Source organism: Zeus faber, assembly GCF_960531495.2.
Source record: "Zeus faber genome assembly, chromosome: 8".
Taxonomy (NCBI): Eukaryota; Metazoa; Chordata; class Actinopteri; order Zeiformes; family Zeidae; genus Zeus; species Zeus faber.
The window spans coordinates 8811875-8830869 of NC_137195.1; the positions used below are offsets into that span (position 1 = coordinate 8811875).

The following is an 18995-nucleotide window of genomic DNA, read 5'->3' on the forward strand; positions in this document are numbered from 1 at the left end:
CGTCATTCGAGTTTGAGTTTGAACACGGTATTGTTCCAATAGCAGTAGAGCTCACTGACTTTTTTTTCAGTCAACCCAGTCAAAGTTATAAAGTAAAAGTAAAAGTAATAAAATTATATTATAAGTATATATTATCAAAGTATATTCATCATTTCTGCCCGACAACAACTGTTTTTTGTATTTCGGTTAGTGATCTGATAAACCTCTCGCTTCATTTTGCACTTTCCGGGCACTGCCTCCCACGTGCTGAAACCACGGTTGATACCCGAGACAAAGCGAGCAGACATAGGAAGTCATGCAAAGCGGCAGTGTCACTGCGTGTACTGTATGCAGTACAGAATACACAGAGGAAACGTCTGCTCTTCACCAACACGCTCACGGATGCTGCTTGTGTTTAGTATCAACTCTATACATTCCGTGAATTGCTTCCAACAATTGGAAAATTTGGTACAGAATGGAAGCACCTAATACAGTCAAAGGTCATTTAGGATTAAAATGACATAAAGTCTTTATGCAAATGCGATGAACTTTGGGTCAAACGACCGCGTGGTGACCAATTCCTGAAGAAAAACTTCAAAGCAATATTGTAATTTAGTTATTCGGAAAAAACCTGAAAATTTTATGTGTGAGTTAGTCATTATGAAAATGACATGTGGCACCAAATTAGCACCTAGTAAAACTTCTTAGGTTTTGTGCAGTTTCAACTTCAGGATTGATTCATTTACAACCCATATTATGGGATGCTGTGTCTCATGAGATACTATATGCATATGAGTGTTTGTTAAGTTGCGGCTTTAAACTTTCCCACGGACACCTCCTCTCAGCGTCCGCGTCGCTGAATCCCATGAAATTTGTTTTTTTATACGTCACGTATGCGGTAACTACCAATAATATAATACCTGTATACTACCTGCATAACAAAGACCGGCAAATTCTGAAAACTAAACTAATGAACGAACGATACCCATATGCACCTTAATTATGGCTTTAAGCATTGCAGAAATACATAAAGATATGATTTAATGTACGTACCATCTCAGGCTGGCTCTGTGAATTTATACCAAGTTTAGAAGATTAGTGAAATCATGTGCCCTATTCACACGCCGCCAACACGGCGGAACCTGATGATCACAGCAGGAGCCTTCTTTGAGGCTGAAGGGTACGCGATTGTTTCAAAACACAGCAAATCTGGTTGTAGCTGAAAGTAGCTCCCGAACGGCCAGTGTTTGGTGGTCAACATACCCACGAATTACAGCAATAACAGACTGATTCGACCCAAACTGGCTTCCGGCCCTCGGAATAGAATGGTCTCTGCTCTACAGGCCGGTGGATGAACCCGGTGCCTTCGTCCCAAACGAAAGGAACTCCAGACCGTCATAGCGTTGATAACGTTACTCATGTTACTTTGGAGAGCTAATGTTCTCTAAACCGAGCAAGGGAACGCAAAAAACAAACAAATGTTTATTTTCACACCATATTCACACCCTATTCACCCTAAACAAAATACTGATGGAACTGGCAAATTCCAAAGTATTTACAGCTGTGCTTGAACCAAAATGATATTGGTGTCTGATATTATCTCCCATGTGACAGAATTACGTTTACAATTGTATCGGACGTGATTTCACGATTTATCAAGCTTGTTCCCCTGATGCGGCGTACGACCGATTTTTTTTCTTCCGTATTAGTTTGTTTAGGTTGGGGCTGAAGAAAGTCCAGCTCATGGCGTACATCCCAACCGCCGAGGAGTTTTTCAAGCCCCACGAAGGCCGCTTCAAGGTGAGAGAGGGGCCCAACAGAACGTTTGGTCGCGCAGCTCCCAAGGTTGTCCAGCAGGCGGTGCTGGCGGGGCGGCTTCGAGAGCAGCGGCCGCGGCGCTGGAATTTCCCTTGACTCGAGGACGCGGCGCCTTGTGCTCCGAATGATGAGCAGAGGCTTCAAGGGGGCTGCGCTTATATGCAAATGCCGTTATGCGTCATCCCACAATGTCTCCATAGGAGACGACTGAGATGTTATCTGATTGTTCCTTTTTTTTTTTTTTTTCTTTTTTTTTTGCGTCATCTTTTTTCCTCATGACGACCTTTAAGTATATTTTTGGGGGCTCTGCCCACCTACTGAAGATGTGAAATCTGCATAAAAAAAACCCCCACACAACACGAGTGGTAACCCGGGGCCCTGCCTACAGTACGTCGGTCTGACCCGGTCTAACAGGGAGTGCCACATGGCTTCTCTTGATTGAATGTAAATTTGTGTTTTGAGTCACGTTGGATGTGTTGGCTATAACTACGGTTTTACCAATGAAATAAACGGATCAGTCGCAACATCTGTCGATGAACTTTCAAGCCACAAGCCCGAACGGGTGATGACAGATATGCGGAACACAACGAAAGGCAGTGAATGAGATGAGGGGGCGAAAGGGTTATTTTTTTTTTTTGTTGCTGTTGTTTTTTGATACACCCAAACACATGACATCATCTGTGACGAATTGAGCAAATCGCACAGTTTTCCAAATCTTTGTTTATTTGGAAAGCATGTCATCCACGCAGTCAGTCACCCCCAACCCCCCCGCCCCCCCCCCCACCCCACCCCGCCATCGCTGACCTTATTGGCCTCGGTTTTGAGATGAACGGGGATTCGATTCCGCTGAACAGTTGAATCAGAGGATGTGGTGTCCTCAGGGTGAAAAGATTCTCCCGTCCCGGACAGCCTCCGGGAAGATAACAAAAAAACCAAACATGCTGATTAATTCAACTGATAATGCCACTGAAATGATAACAGATAGTAGGGACTCATACCGGCCAGATCATCAGTTGAATCAGCCTGTATTTTTATCTCCACGCCGAGAAGAAATGTTACGATCGTCCAGAGGTGAAGGGATGAAAAACAAAAGATGCAAAACCTCCTCCTTTGGAAAGTGATAGTTTGAGACGCGGTGGGCGCCAAGATCTTTTACACATCAGCAATACCGATGCATACAACCCAGGGGAAAACGCCAACACTGCATGTCACAAAATGAGCCCGAGCGGCCTCGACCCGGCAGTGTAGTGATGTGCCTAGTATGCGCGTGTCACAGACACCGTCTTATCTGGTATCTGTCCGTCTGCTGCTGCTGGCGAGGTCGCCCTGAACTTTAGCGTTTGCGTGGCCCTTCCCGGCACTGAGCTGCCGCCGCGGCTTCCTGCCTGAGCTTTCACAGGGAAGCGCTGATAAAAAAAAAGGATCGATTTTGATCTAAATGGAACTGCCCACTTTTGGAGGGGGCGGGGACGCGTCGCATCTTAGGTAGCTCGTGGCTCGGCTCCCCCTCGACGCGCTCGTTCTCTGACTGTTGAAGGAGCAGGGCGTTTGAGCGCCTCGTCCCTCTGTTTTCTGGTCAGCCTCGATTTGAAAGCTCACACGCCAAAGTGCCACTCAACAAACTCCAAAACTCAGAAATACGACTCGCGGTCGGATCTGCGCTGAAAATTCTAATCTTGTCCTGTAGTAGATGCAATGGCGTACAAATACCCTGAATAAAATTCTAATGTTGTTTATTCAAATTTAATTAAAATGTTCCCAAATGTTGTCCATCCGCCCCTCGCAATTGACGCACTGCATGTCGTTTCGTCCCCCTCCCGTCCGACTCCAGGCCTGGGTGACTCCCCTCTTCAGCGAGCACGACATCCTGATGGTCACCAAACCGTCCCAGCCCTCGGACGAGAAGCAGCTGGGCCTCCTGCATCACCACGACATGGAGGTGACGGAGGGCCGTGCTCAGGGCGAGGACGGGACACGAGGCGACCTCGCGCGAGACCACTCTCTCCCGCACCACGCCCACGGGAGCGGCGGCGGCAGCTGGCCCGGAGCGGGCCACTCCACCGGCCACCTATCCATCCACACCGTCACCCTCTCGGGGTCGGGCGGGGCTGAGGGGTGGGCCGCGTCGGGGGGCTCTGCAGAGGGTTCACATCGGGGCGGTGGCGGCGGGCGTGCCGGCGACGACTTGGGGGAAATGTTGGGGCGCGGGTCGTTGGCACAGGGCGGAAGTGGAAGCTCCGCCCGCTTGTCAGTGTCGAGCGCGGACGCTGAGCCGCACATCATCGAGCCGGACAGGGCCTCGCTGGTCTCGTTTGCCTTGAGCAATCCGTCGGACGACGGCTACCCATGCGTGGACTTGGACACCGTGGACAGTGGTTTCGGGGAATCAGTGTGCGGCACTCCGATCAACTCCGATCGGAGTGCTGTCTTCAATAAGGAAGGAAGTGGAGACTCAAACTACGTCAAGCAGTGGGTGATAAACAGCGACCAACAAGACACCTCCGTCTAACAAACACAAAACTGCCTTCAAAACATCTCCAAGTAGAAGTGCAGCCGATTCATTTACAAAAGCAGTGTTTGCAGTGCTAAAGAAAGTATGAATTGCCGTTCATTTCCGAGCCGACAAAACCGGCTTCAGATGGAACTAAAATTTTATCTCAAGCGTGAGAAAGTGCGTTTATTGTAAACTGGCAGTTGCACACGTTGTCTGAAATGCTGAGGCCCTTGTGGGAGCACCACCTTATCAAGATCACTTCATCTGATAAAATGTCTGTCTTCCTTCACTTGCGCGGCTATCAGAACCGCTCATCTCACTTTGTATCTTACAAGATAAGTCCTTACCTTGCACATCTCAACCCTGATGGAGCACCAGAACATGTGTACATGCAGCGCTGTGCAAAAGTTGAGGCGCTTGTCCAAAAAATGCTTTAACGCGAGGAGGCTTTCAAAAATACATCTATAATTGTGCGTCCGTAGTTATCAATTGACGACATACAGAGTGCGGTAAACAAAAACAAAAAACCTTAATCAAATCAATGTTTGGTGTGACCACCCTTTGCCTTTAAGACAGCACTGATTTTCCCATTGGTACAGTTGCACACCGTTTCTCAAGGTGGTCAGCAGATATGTTGGTCCAAACATCTCTGGCTCGGGTCTGGATTGCTTCCATCCCTTCATGCAATCCCAGACTGACTCGATGATGCAGTGATCGGGGCTCTGCAGGGGTCCAGACCATCTCTTGCTGGACTCCCTGTTCTTGTTTCTTCTGAAGATAGTTCTTTATGACTGGCTGTATGTTTGGGTTGTTGTCATGCTACAGACATATTGACACACTAATGCAGAAGATATAGAATAAGACAAATGTTGCTGTGACACATCTAAAGCGCCTAAATGTTTTGCACAGTACTGTATATATATGTGTGTGTGTGTGTGTGTGTGTGTGTGTGCATGCGTGCGTGCGTGTGTGTAAAATACATTTATATTATATGATGCATTCTATATATTGTACATGTGTTTTGCACTACACATAAATATATTGTCATTTTTCTTCTAAAATAGATTGCATACATCACTTATTTTTCTATTATTCAAATAAATTTTGAATATTAAATAGCCGTATAAAATTACCCGCTGTACTTTTTTACAATATATTATAACATTTTTTAAGATGATATTGAATTCAAGCACATCTATGCATCATCTATTGATATCAGTGTTGTAATTCTTGTAATTGTAATTACATATAATTACTTGCAGAAAATATTATGAGAACAGTGAAACAAATAATGAAAACCCTATAATGTCAACAGATAAGGGGTTTGTTTTCCCAAATTGCGGAGTTAAACTCATACATCTGCATGTGGAACATTGAAGAAAGAATAGAAAGAATCTGTTGCTCATTTTATTTTATTCGTTTGGGATTTGCCACAGTTCTTATGGCCACACAGTCATAAATCTGCTTTGCAGATCTTTTATACCAACACAACCGAAACCACCCCCAGCTCATAATATTTAACTGTCTGTATCCCACCGCACCATAGGCCCCCACGGCCAAAATACCTACAGTGTTGTTTCTGCTGGATTGCTCAAGTGACATGTTTATCTGTCATTTTTACATTATTATTTTAAGTCAAATGCTTTGTAAATCTTTTAAAAACATGCAATAGAAATAAAATTATAAAGTTTTGCATACCGTTTCATGGTTTTGGTGTCATCTCAAGGACAATAGAGACCCCGTTTTCACAATTATACCATTTTAAGAAAGCAAAACTTCATCACCACTCATATGCTTTCTAGAATGTTTTAATGCTTTTATCATTTGATTTGTTTTTTTCACTTTATCTTTTTTTTTTTTCCAAAACACATTCCCATTCAAACATTCACATCATAAATACAGTGGGAAAAAACTTCCAGTTGTGTCGATTGAGAAGGGGCTGATAATCACAAAGTGAAATGCAGTTCAGTGAAATGAAGGTGAAATTCAAGTTAATGAAAGAAAAAGCCTCAAACCCAAAGGTAGACGACCATAACCGAGGTAACTCCACAGGTACCGCTACGTACTTCTGGTATTTCCACCGTGTGAGGTTTGCCATTCAGCTGACTGAGACGTTCATCGGTACAACTTTTATTACGATGCGTCTCAGGAAACACAAAGTTCAGTGACAAGGGAGGACGGTGGAAGCCTTCCTCCTCGCAGCGTGTTCATGAGCGTTATACACTCCCAGGGAGTTTTGAGGGAAGCTTCCTATGACGCGGTCGTAGTGTTAAATACCCCCTCCCCTCGCTGGTGTGTTCATTCTGTCTGAGACTCCATCAACCACAGGACATCCTCTGAGGTAGGGTAGCGCCTCTCCCTGGTTTCCACGCGTCAAATCGTTTGCATTGATTGATTTATCTCTCGCCGTGGAGGCTCTTTTTCAAACTTTGGCGTCGCCTCTGAAGTTACCGCCGTTAAATGTCGGCGCTTGGAGAAAAAGGCGTTGCATAATAAAGACCACGTCCCTGGAGAGACTGGCTGAATAGATTTGTATGACGCCGTGTATTTTGAGGTGGAAGTGATGCTTTTAGAGTGGGGACGCTGTTGATACAATGCTGCATCGTCACATTTATCAGTCAACCTATGACAAGTAAACGTGAAATAATGGACAGGATTTGACGTTGTGTTACATGTTTAGATCGAACAACTAAAGTGGGAATCTGTGAGGATGTTTTGTGAAATTTCACACGTTTCATCTTTTTTTTTCTTTTTCCTGGCACTCTGGTACTGGTGGAGTAAAGAGAGGTGGAGTACAGGTAGAGTAGAGGAGAGGTCAAGTAGATGTAGAGGTAGAGGAGGAGTAGAGCAGAGTGGAGAAGCGTGAAGTAGAGTAGAGTACAAAGGACTTAGAGTAGAGGGAGAGTAGAGTAGAGTAGCATGAGGTAGAGTAGAGTGGACATAGAGTAGAGGTAGAGGAGAGTAGAGTGGAGTAGAGTGGACATAGAGTAGAGGTAGAGTAGAGTACAGGTAGAGTGGAGTTGAGTAGAGTAGAAGTAGACGTAGAGTAGAGTTGGCATAGAGTACAGGTAGAGTAGAGGACAGTAGAGTAGAGTAGAGTGGACATAGAGTAGAGGAAGAGGAGAGTAGAGTAGAGTAGCGGTAGAGTGGAGAAGAAGTAGACAGAGTAGAGTGGGCATAGAGTACAGAGAGAGTAGAGGAGAGTAGAGTAGGGTAGAGTGGACATAGAGTAGAGGTAGAGTAGAGTGGACATAGACAAGAGGTAGAGTAGAGGAGAGTAGAGTAGAGGTAGAGTGGAGTAGAGTTAAGTACAAATAGACGAAGAGTAGAGTGGGCATAGTGTACAGGTAGAGTAGAGGAGAGTAGGGAAGAGTAGAGGTAGAGTAGAGGAGAGTAAAGTAGCGTGAGGTAGGGTAGAGTGGACATAGAGTACAGGTAGAGGAGAGTAGAGGAGAGTAGAGTAGAGGTCGAGTGGAGTAGAGTAGAGTAGAAGCAGACGTAGAGTAGAGTGGACATAGAGGAGAGTAGAGTAGAGGTAGAGTGGAGTAGAAGAAGACATGGAGTAGAGTGGGCATAGAGTACAGATGGAGTAGAGGAGAGTAGAGTAGGGTAGAGTGGACATAGAGTAGAGGTAGAGTAGAGTGGACATAGAGTAGAGGTAGAGGAGAGTAGAGGAGAGTAGAGTAGAGGTAGAGTGGAGAAGAAGAAGACATGGAGTAGAGTGGGCATAGAGTACAGAGAGAGTAGAGGAGAGTAGAGTAGGGTAGAGTGGACATAGAGTAGAGGTAGAGTAGAATGGACATAGAGTAGAGGTAGAGGAGAGTAGAGGAGAGTAGCGTAGAGGTAGAGTGGAGAAGGGTAGAGTAGAAGTAGATGTAGAATAGAGTGGACATAGAGTACAGGTAGAGTAGGTGAGAGTAGAAGTAGACGTAGAATGGACATAGAGTACTGGTAGAGTAGAGGAGAGTGGATTAGAAGTAGACGTAGAGTAGTGTGGACATAGAGTACAGGTGGAGTAGAGGAGAGTGGGGTAGAGTAGAGTGGACCTAGAGTAGAGGTAGAGTAGAGTAGAAGTAGACCTAGAGTAGAATGCAAAATCCAACAGAACAAAATGACCACCCGCATGAACACCCTTGTCGTTGCCACAGGTATTGGTATGAGCATGAAAGCCCTGCAGCTGCTGCTGCTGTGCTCCTGCACAGCGCGAGGCCAGAGCTGCACGCATGACGCCATCGGTACGGTCCCACTACGCGCGGCTCATGAGCTTTTCTTCATGTCAAATTTTTATGACAACTGCATTTGGTAACATATTTGGTCAAATAAAAATAAATAAATGAACAACTACCATCAGGTGTGGAGCGTACGCTCGTGCAACTTTTCCCAATTCATGGCGATCGTAATATCCCGCTTTATGCCGAGTGAACTGTTAAAAAATGTGACGGTGAAGTGGGCGGCGGATGACACAAACTGCACATCTTGTCTCCTCTCCTGCCACCAGTTGGAATTGAAGGAGTCGCCTGCGTTACCGACTACTGGTGCACGATTGATTGTGTTTTCAACATCAGTGGAGAGCCGGCGGAACGCATCGAGAGCGATTATGGGGTGGAATTCAAATCTGGCGATCTCAAGTAAGTGTGCCTTTAATAGCGCAGGGTGCTTGGCTCAGTGTTGAACGTCTCGACCAAAAGGATCAGATTGAATCATGTCTAAATTCCTTCCACAGCCCGACATTCTGCAGATTCGCAAGGCTGGGGAAGAGTGACAGTTATAAAATATCTGTAACGTATGAATCGGTGCCAGGCTTCTATTTTTCAAGTATGGATTCTTTCACCATAGAGCTACATAATCACTCTCACTGTCAACACCTACTGGATTTTTGGCCATACAAGAACAGTAAGCACCAATGACCAAACATATATATAAAGTTATTTATCCACTTATGACGAATATATTTATTTTAGGCGTTAAATGATAAGCATAATGCAATGCAATGCAATTCAATTTGAATAGTGTGTGTGTGTGTGTGTGTGTGTGTGTGTGTGTGTGTGTGTGTGTGTGTGTGTGTGTGTGTGTGTGTGTGTGTGTGTGTGCTTCAGTCCTTAACCAACAAAATGTCCATGCAAACTACTTTTGCCGTCTATAGATATCGAATGGATAACTGTGAATATGTTCGAGTATTAATTTGCTGATCTATAATTATGATTAGTTCAGCCCAGACCTCCGAGCGATGTTCAAGTCAACAGAAGCCTGGACGAGTTTGTCATTACTTGGAAGAGCGGCTACGAAAATCACAAGTACCTCTCAAAGCAAATGAAGTATGAGATGTCACTACAGAGACCCAATGGCAGTAGCAGCAAGGTGAGGTCATCTACTGTGTTAAAATGCACCAAGATCTCATGTGAGCGTCGTTGTCTCTAATCTGTCCCCAATTCATCTAAAGTGCAATGAAAGATGATTATTTCTCATCCGTATTGAATTATTCCAAACCCTCGGGTTCCCAAGCTCTTTTCAGAAGTAAACTCCACGTCCATCCCTCGAACCCCCGAAAAACCAAACGCAGAATATTGCGTTCGAGTGAAATCTCGCCCTTCCCGAGAGTACGGCGGCGCCATTTGGAGTAAATGGAGCCCACTGACGTGTTGGAGGACTGATGGGAATGAAGGTAAAAAAGATATAAATTAAAGATAAAGGCCTGTCCCCCAGTAAATCTACACTGCATACTTTTGTAGGAAAGAAAGAGCGAAGACGAGCGTAAACCCGGGTGTGGAATTCTGGGACTTGTGGTGTAATCCACCCAACACAGATGATGTTACGGATTTCCACGTCACGCTCTGCCCTAAGTCCCTGCGTACCCACCGCGATGACACCCTGCGCTGTTTATCTATTTACCCTCGTTGTGTCAACTGTCCCGGGGAATTGGTCGTGAATACGATCTTGGTCCCGAAACGACTCATTCCTCTTTTTCCGTTCGAAGAATCCGACTCCAGACCGCTTCACGTGACGCTCGTGAAGATCTTGGGGTCGACCTGCATCGCCGTTGGATTCCTGCTGTTTCTACTCTACAACCCTGCCACAAGGTCACCCGCACGCATACACACTGACCGCGCCCTCCGGGGCGGCGGCGCAAGACGACTCCCTCAAACTTTTTGTGGCTCGTGCTTGTTCTAGCAGCCAGGACCAGCGGGTGAGGAATTGAGTGAACCGCCTGACGGAGGATTTAACAAATTCCGGTCAAACGGTGCTACGATATCTATGGCAATTATTGGCAAGGAGGTCTCAAGTACGCCATGGGAGAATCTTTGCTAAATAAACCCCCAATGTTTGTTTTTTTTGTTTTTTTTTTTCCTTCAATAAAGGATCAAACTTCATTTTTTCAATTTCACGGCTTACAGGCACAAAGCGATTTTCTGGAAAATTAGTTTGATTGGAAAAAAAATAACCACGCCCCTAAATAAACATCCGTCTCACTGTTTTCCAAGTCATGCAATAGAAGAACTTCTCGAATTTCCTTCTCCTCAATCAAGCCAAAAATTTTTGGCTCAGACTCTGAACAGATGACACTCCCTCACCCCCCTTTCACAATAAGGAACACTCACTGCCCTGTCTTGAGTTTGTTCGTGTCAATTTCAGAACTTGGGCGGAGCTGTGTGACCACAGAACGGACTTCCAATCATTGTGATTGTCCGGGTGAGGTTAAGCAGAAAGCCCATTTTAGGAAATATTGCCCGCGACGGCTGTCTCATCCTATTTGGTTCCTTATTCAGCAAAATGTCACAGGAGCCTGGGGTGCCTTCCTGGTCAGTATAGGTTATGCAATTCCTGAACCGCTCCCAGTGATGGAAAACATCGATCATTCCGCCGCTGTCAGACTTTTTATTTTTTTTATTTTATTTTAAGACTCTAATCTCTGGCGACATCCGTTCCATTGAAGGGAGTTTGACCTATTGCGTTACACGCTAAACTAACGCAGTCAACGTGTGTTCGTTTAGCGTCCTCCCAATATGTGACTATGACTGTGTAAGCATAACTGTGCGCTAATGTCTTGCACCAGACTGAAGATGAAGTCCCTTTCTCAAGTGCCATCGCCAGCGCCTTTCTTCCGACCTCTGTTTGGAGAACGTGCAGGAAATCTTCAGGTGAGACGCTGGAAACCGTGTCCGTGTTGCCTGGTTCTATTCCAGCTGTCTTCCTGACCCCCCTCTCTCTTTACGATGAAATGTTCCCACGGCACACCACTGTCGTTGTTAGCCAGTATCATTATGGCTTACCAATAGTTGCCGATGCAAGGCACGCGAACGACTCGTTCCCGGCGAACGATTCGTTCGCTGCGAACGAATCTTTGAAATTACTATTTGAAATGCAAGTGAATCTGCAACTCACAAACTGAAAATGATGACTGAGGACTAAATTGACAAAGGCAAAAGAGGTAAAGGCGTTTGACGTTATTCTTAGTTAATGTGACTGATTTACACTTTGCAATCGACCAAAATAAATAATTTTGACAGAATTTCATTATTGGTAGAATTCAATTTACAAGCGACCAACTCTCCTGATTATTGTCCGTTCTTGTCCGTCCGTCCGTCTCCCCCCCCCCCCCCCCCCCCCCCCCCCATTACACCAGCGAATCAAATGAACGAAAAGTCGGATCATTGAACGACTCCTTACTCTTAAATGAGGGTTAGAAGCGGAAAAAATAAAAATATAAATAAAATAAAAAAGAGTCAAACCTTTCACCACAGACATTCAGTGCGAAAGCTGAGCTTGTTTTGCTGAGTGCAGCGCTGCTGTTGAGATTGAGATTGAGATTGAGTTTTATGGTCACATTCATGACACTGAGGTGACACACTTAGGTGTGGGCTCCACGACATCCTCTTCTCGCTGGAACTGAGGAATTTGACGAATTGGTGCCGCTTTGCAATGTTCATATTGCTACACAAGAGCTGGTTTCCATATATATATATATATATTTTTTTTTAGTTGGAGTTCGATTTGAAACATTTTCACAGCACACCCAGCGAGCTCTCCACTGGTTAAAAAACACTGGTCTACTCAACTTCGTTGTGGTTTCTACGTGCAGCGCTGTAGCATGTGTTTGTTTGTTTCATTTGTCCATCATTTGCCAACGGCATCTCATATCTCACCTTGGTACTTACAGGAATGGTTCTCATCCCGAGGCAGTTTCGTATTGAAATTCCCAACGGAAGACCTTCTAGTCACCGACAATTTGACAATTATGCCATCGCTCACAAAACACGACATGGAGCGAGAGCCGGATCCCCGGCACGCCCCACTAACGCTAGCGGCGCCAAGTCAAGATCGAATGTCTTACATCGACCTGCCGGAGCCTGCCGTGGCCCCTGAAAAGTTTCCAGGGGCCACTTCTTACACTCAGCTACCCTTCTCCTCCGGGGAGTTTGGTTGTGTGGAGGAGGCTGCCGACAACTCTTTGTCTGAAGATTTCTTGGACACGAGCCATGTCGATTCCGGTTGTGGGTGTGAAGAGCTGACCCTGAGCCCCGACTGCAGCTTGCCCAACAGCCCCCTCCCGACGAGTGCAAAACTTGTACTGTTTGAGGCATCAGAAGCCATCACTCTCATCTGAGTGCCCACAGGAACTGACTTGAGCCCTCAGCCTGAGTAGTAATGCTCCATTCTGAGTAGATTAATTGAAGCTAAAAAGCACAGTGTGTGAATGCAATTGTGGAGCTTTTGACCTGAGAAGTGGATAAAAACATACAGGATATTTCTTCAAGCTGTCATTGATTCTTTTTGTTTGTTTATTAAATCCCCAAATGAGGACAATTTTGTTCTTGTGACACGCGAGCATAAATTGGCCCGATTACCAAACCATTGCAGTGGTCCTACATGCATGTAGAACTTGATTAAAATAGTCTAGCGTGACATTATTACCACCCTAACCATAACCATAACCCGATCAGCCTCAACATTAAAACCAAATATAACTTTGCTCAACCCTTTCCAGTGGCACCTGTCAAGTGGTGGGATATATTAGGCAGCAAGTGAACAGTCAGTTCTTGAAGTTCATGTGTTGGAAGCAGGAAAAATGGTCAAGCGTAAGGATCTGAGCCACTTTGACAAGGAGCACATTGTGATGCTAGACGACTGGGTCAGAGCATCTCCAAAACGACAGGTCTTGTGGGGTTTTCCCAGTATGCAGTGGTTAGTACCTACCAAAAGTGGTAAAAGGAAGGACAACCGGTGAAAGGCTCATTGATGCACGTGAGGAGTGTGGTCTAGCGTGTCTGGTTCGATCCCACAGAAGAGCAACTGTCGCACAAACTGCTGAATAAGTTAATGCTGCTATGATAGACCGGTCAGAGTGTCCATGCTGACCCCTGTCCACCACTGAAAGCAGCTACAATGGACACGTGAGCGTCAGAACTGGACCATGGAGCAATGGAAGGAGGTGGCCTGGTCTGATGAATCACGTTTTCTTCTACATCATGTGGATGGGCGTGGTTAGTGTCTGATCCGATGGAGCATCTGTGGGATGAGCTGGAACAACAAGCCCGATCCATGGGGGCCCCACCTCACAACTTCCAGGACTTAAAGGATCTGCTGCTAACGTCTTGGTGCCAGATACCACAGGACACCTTCAGAGGTCTTGTGGAGTCCATGCCTCCACGGGTCACAGATGTTTTGGTGGCACGAGGGGGAGCTACATGATATTAGTTGTTATTAGTGGTGGTTTTAATGTTGTGGCTGATCGGTGTATAATGATAAAGGGTTTAAATGTCTTGTCTAATGTGCATATGTTAAGATGTATTATTCTCTGAAAGTAAACAATATGACGTCAGCAGAAGCCATAATCAATGGAGGCATATAACGGCTGCTGACGCGCAGTCGTATTTTTATTATTAAACGGAAGATTTGTGGTGCGCCCATCAGCCTTCAGCACTTTACGTGTTTTTTTTGGATTGTTAAAAAAAAAAAAAAAGAATCATATCAAAAATATGGCCTCGAAATTCACTTTTATTCATCCTTCAGGAAACGTGGCGTTCGACAAAAAAAACACAAAGAGCCTCGACTCCTCCGTCGACCGGATCCGGATCACTACCAATTCTACACAGCAGGCGGCGGCCGTGCTCCGCGAGAGGATCCAACCCAAAGCATGAGCTTCCGGTGTCAATGGTAAACATCCGGTTTTCAGCCTCGAACGCCAGTGCGTTGTGTCGCCGTGAACGCGTCACCACGTCACTGCTGTCGGGGGCAGCGGCGCTATCAACAGAACACGCGTGACGTGAAACCCTTCCGCGCTTCTTTCTTTAAATCCTTTCTTTTTTTTTTTGTTTGTTTGTTTGTTTTGTTTTGTTTGGTTCAACTCGTTTCGAGCATGAATCTAGTTCGCAACCGGTCCGCGCACCCGCGGCTGCGCGACGAGGAGGCGGCCGTGATCGAGAACGCCGTGCGGCTGGCGATCGACTCCATCATCAACGTGCTGTACAGCGTGGACGGCGCGCGGTCCCGGGAGTACGAGGGCAAGGTGGCCGAGCGGGACAAGGAGATCCAGCGGCTGGAGGGCAGAGCCAAGGACCTGGAACGCGAGGTGCATCTCCTGCGGCGGAAGGGCTGCCTCTGCGGGCTGTACGGGGGCGCTCCCAGCCTCTCGGACTGCTCCACCGGAGCACAGGAGCCGGGCGGCTTCCAGAATGAGGGGCCACCGGGGCAGGAGTGCGAAACGAGCGGCTCGCGTGAGTTGCCTTTTCGGTCGTTACGACATGGGGACCGGGGACCGGGGACCGGGGGTGTTTCGCCCACCCCGGCCGGAACCCAAGGTTTTAAAGCTCCGAGGGAGGGGTTCCCCGTAGTGGTCAGTGAACGAATTGCAGGGGCTCCGATTCAAGATTCAAGATTCAAGATTTTTATTTGTCACATACATATACATACTTCCATACATATATGCAGTGAAATGTAATTCTCCGCAGTGAGATCATAACCACACTCTAATGAAGTGAATTTTATATTCGTCTTGAGATTGTTGTGAAATTTGATCTTTTTTTTCTTTTCTTTTTTTTTTTTTACATTAAATTTAACGCAATTGCATTCGTGTCGCGCCTTTCGTTCAAAGTGCTTTTACATGAGCTATAAGATCAGGCACCTGCGTAACTCGTTGACCTACTCCGTCCTTACACCGGGAACGGGTCATGTAGGTCTTCTGGCCTGGGTTTCTGGGCTGGTCTTGGTCCAGAGTCCGACTATAAACCAAAGGTGGGGTTCAGGCCTAGGCTAGAGCCTAGTCTTGCAAGAGCCACGTTTGGGGAAATTTTGCACCATTGTAAAATTTGCAAGGAAAACATCCTCGGACCAACATTAGGGAAAAATGGACATGATTTAGTTTACTATATAAATATATAGTATAGAAATTAGGATTAACAGTAAGTTTTACATTTTTATGAACCAGCAGCCCCAGTGTGGGAGCACAAGTCTATATTAAGTTGTTTCCATTCATAGTAAACGTACGGTTTATTAAACGTATTGCAGCATGAAATTTCTGATGAGTAACACACAACTTTTTGTGTCTTATTGCTCTGCAGTGGGCCTTTTTGGACGACCTCCATCACAGGTCTCCTCCCACAGCCAGGAGTTGGTACATCCTTTATCTCCCAGCAGACCCGCTCTTCAACAATCCCCTGCATTTTTAGGCTTACTGGACCAGAGAAGAAACCAGCCTGCACTGCCTGACAACCTGACAGTAAAAGAAGAGCCTTCCGATATAGACACGGTCTTAATCAAGTGGGAAATGAGTGAACAGGCCTTTGGGAAGAACCAGGAGAGCCTAGGCACTTTGTGTGAGGACGAAGATCCTCACAGCATCAAAAGTAAAACATTTGTTATAATTACATCTCAAATATTCAAGGTTTTTTTTTTAATAACTAGAATTTTGGTCTAATATATAAATTTTACCATTTCCATATTTTTTCATATTGTTCAATGTACATTTTGCATGATTAGATAGAAGTGATACTTAGGTCTTCCATATCTCTACACTGTATTCGATTACGGATAAGTTATACAAGTAAGCCGTGACCTTAATGTAACAAATGTGTGTGTAAACGTGCTAATGCTCATTTTTTTGTGGAGGCTTTCACTTGTACCGAATTGATTCATCCTAGGAAGACTTGATAATGGAGAGACAACAAGGAACTTCGGAGAAACACTTTATTCGGATGCTGACAGACACGGTGCACATAAAGATGGACAACTCTTCGGGTGAGTTATATTTGAAGAGTAGCTAACATGCTAGAGTAGTATACTGTATATCAGTGTTTTCCCAAACTGGGGGCGGGGGGGGATTTGCTGAGAGGCCTGAGCTCCCCTTGATTTTGAGGATTATTAATCAAAAAACAGCTTCACTTATTAAATAGCAGCTTTTTTTGTTAATGTTCACCGTTTTAACTCACTGTATCACTGTTTAATATGACATATAAAATGAAATATAGAAAATGCATGAGGTGAAAATAGTTATGATACTTTGAGTCATATACATCACATTGAATCCTTTTATGTGGATGAATGTGTGCATGAATAGTTATTTAGAATAGTGAATAGAATTTAGAATACTACTACTACTAATAATACAATAATAGTGGTTCCTATAAAAGTCTTAACAGGTCCCACTTGAGTAATCAGTTCTTAAACTAACCTCCCAGGAACAGTAAGAGGAGCGTGCCGACGTCTGAGCTACCAGAAGAGGCCCAGAGGTTAAAGAGGGCGGCCTGGAGAGCGGCGTCCAAGCGCTATTACGCCCGAAAAGTGGCTCGTCTCCGGACACGCCCCGCACAGATTTACCCGACAAAGACGGGCCTCCTCCCGCAGACTGCAAACGCTCCTTTCTTACTACCGGCGTCCGAAGCAGAGAGGAGAAGGGCAATGTCCGCCTTACCCGGAGACACGCTGCAGGGGGAGACGTGGAGAGCGGCTTCCAGGAGGTACTACGCTTGTAAAACGTCTGAGCTGCAGACGGACCCCGCACAACCCGCTCAACCCTTTCAGGGCACGGAGACGTCCGGGACATCTACAGACGGGGACAAATGTGATGGCGGCGGCAGCGGATTTGGGGGAATAATATGTAGTTGAGCCTTAAAGGTTTAGTAAAGCTGTGATTCCTATTGGATAATACGTTCGTGGAGTTAGTAATTCATGAGCCACATGGTTTATTGGCTCCATTTTTCCTGTATGGTCCTTGTTCTTTGTACTTATGACTTGGTTTGTCTCACTTTCCTGATGAAGTCTAAAACACTACGTTGGAAGTCTGTATACTGTACTTTTAAGCCTTTGTTTTTTCCCCAACTTTGCAATGTTTGTATTTTAACATTATTAAATCATATTTAATTGGATTTTCTCAGTTATTGTCTATCTACCCTCCTTTAGAAGAGAGTAGACTGAATGCATTTCACCTGAGGAAGTGTTATGGTCTGCATAGGCCCATCATTACGAAACCCCAAAAGGCCGAAAAATGTCTGGTTATAGATGGTTTAGGTATAAGATTAGAGATGGTTATGTTTAGGTATAAGGTTAAGGATGGTTACATTTGGATATAAGCTTAGGGATGGTTAAGTTTAGGAATAAGGTTTGAGATGGTGAGGTTTCGGTATAAGGTTAGAGAAGATTAAGTTAAGGTATAAGCTTAGAGATAGTTAAATTTAGGTATAAGGTTAGTGATGGTTAAATTTAGGTTTAAGGTTGGAGCTGATTAAGATTGGTTAAGGGTTGGTGTTTGGGTTCACCCCAACCCTGGAACAAGGTTAGAGATGGTTCAATTTAGGTTCAGGTTAGAGGTGGTTAAGTTTAGGTTTAAGGTTAAAGATGGTTAAGTTGAGGTTTAGGTTAGAGATGATTAAGTTTAAGTACAAGGTTAGGATTGGTTAGGATGGTTAAGTTAACGTATAAGACTAAAGGTGGTTAAGTTTAGATATAATGTTAGAGATGGTTAAGTTAAGGGAAAAGGTTAGAGATGGTTAAGTTTAGGTATAAGCTTAGAGATGGTTAAGTTAAGGTACAAGATTAAAGATGGTTAAGTTTAGGTATAAGGTTTGAGATTGTTAAGAGTTACAATCAAGGCTAGGATAGACTCAACTGCACGACACAGAGACGGTAGGCAGACAGGGGTAAACGAAGGAGCTTTATTCGGAGACACAGTGGAGACGACAGGAGGGGGTCCAGTCGGGTTGGAACGGGTCCGGGCCGATGGGACTATCGGACCAGGTGGAGCAGAACAGCACCGGTGAGGACCGGGAAGGAGGGATCCAGGTTCCAGGTGGAGGGACAGAGTACCGGGCTGGATGAAGCAGGACAAAAAGACTTGAACGAGGAGAGGAGACAGGCAGGTTAGGACAAGGACGAGATACTGGGATATACAGACTTGAGATACAAACTCGGGTAAGTTAGCTGACGATCTGGCGATGAATGAGTGGGGAGCCGGAGAATAAATACAGCGCTTGATGATGGGTCTCAGGTGTTTGTGGAGTTGGTCAGAGGGAGGAGCAGCAGATGAGAGCAGACCGGCCTCTAGTGGCGCCGGGAGGCCGTGGGCTTGACAGGTCAGTTCAGGTATGAGGTTAGAGATGGTTAAGTTAAGGTATAAGCTTAAATATGGTTAGGTTAAGGCATACGCTTGAATATGGTTGGGTTAAGGTATAAGCTTTGAGATGGTTAAGTTTAGGTATAAGCGTAGAGATGGTAA

At 45.3% G+C, this 18995-nt stretch overlaps 1 protein-coding gene across 1 annotated transcript; it reads left to right on the forward strand.

Moving 5' to 3' along the window:
- Window positions 1–14557: 14557 nt before the first annotated feature.
- On the forward strand, window positions 14558–17649 carry LOC307234451 (uncharacterized protein). The gene is made up of 4 exons (XM_080006173.1): window positions 14558–15003; window positions 15847–16131; window positions 16426–16522; window positions 16963–17649. The coding sequence occupies exons 1-4, from the start codon at window positions 14646–14648 to the stop codon at window positions 17387–17389; spliced, it is 1167 nt and encodes a 388-aa protein (XP_079862299.1). The 5' UTR covers window positions 14558–14645; the 3' UTR covers window positions 17390–17649.
- The last annotated feature ends 1346 nt before the right edge of the window (window positions 17650–18995 follow it).

Excerpts from the sequence above, each read along its gene's own strand:
- LOC307234451 (XM_080006173.1), top strand. The coding sequence starts at position 14,646 with ATGAATCTAGTTCGCAACCGGTCCGCGCACCCGCGGCTGCGCGACGAG. Across the intron at positions 15,004-15,846 it reads GTGCGAAACGAGCGGCTCGC|TGGGCCTTTTTGGACGACCT; the intron begins GTGAGTTGCCTT and ends ATTGCTCTGCAG. Across the intron at positions 16,132-16,425 it reads AGATCCTCACAGCATCAAAA|GAAGACTTGATAATGGAGAG; the intron begins GTAAAACATTTG and ends GATTCATCCTAG.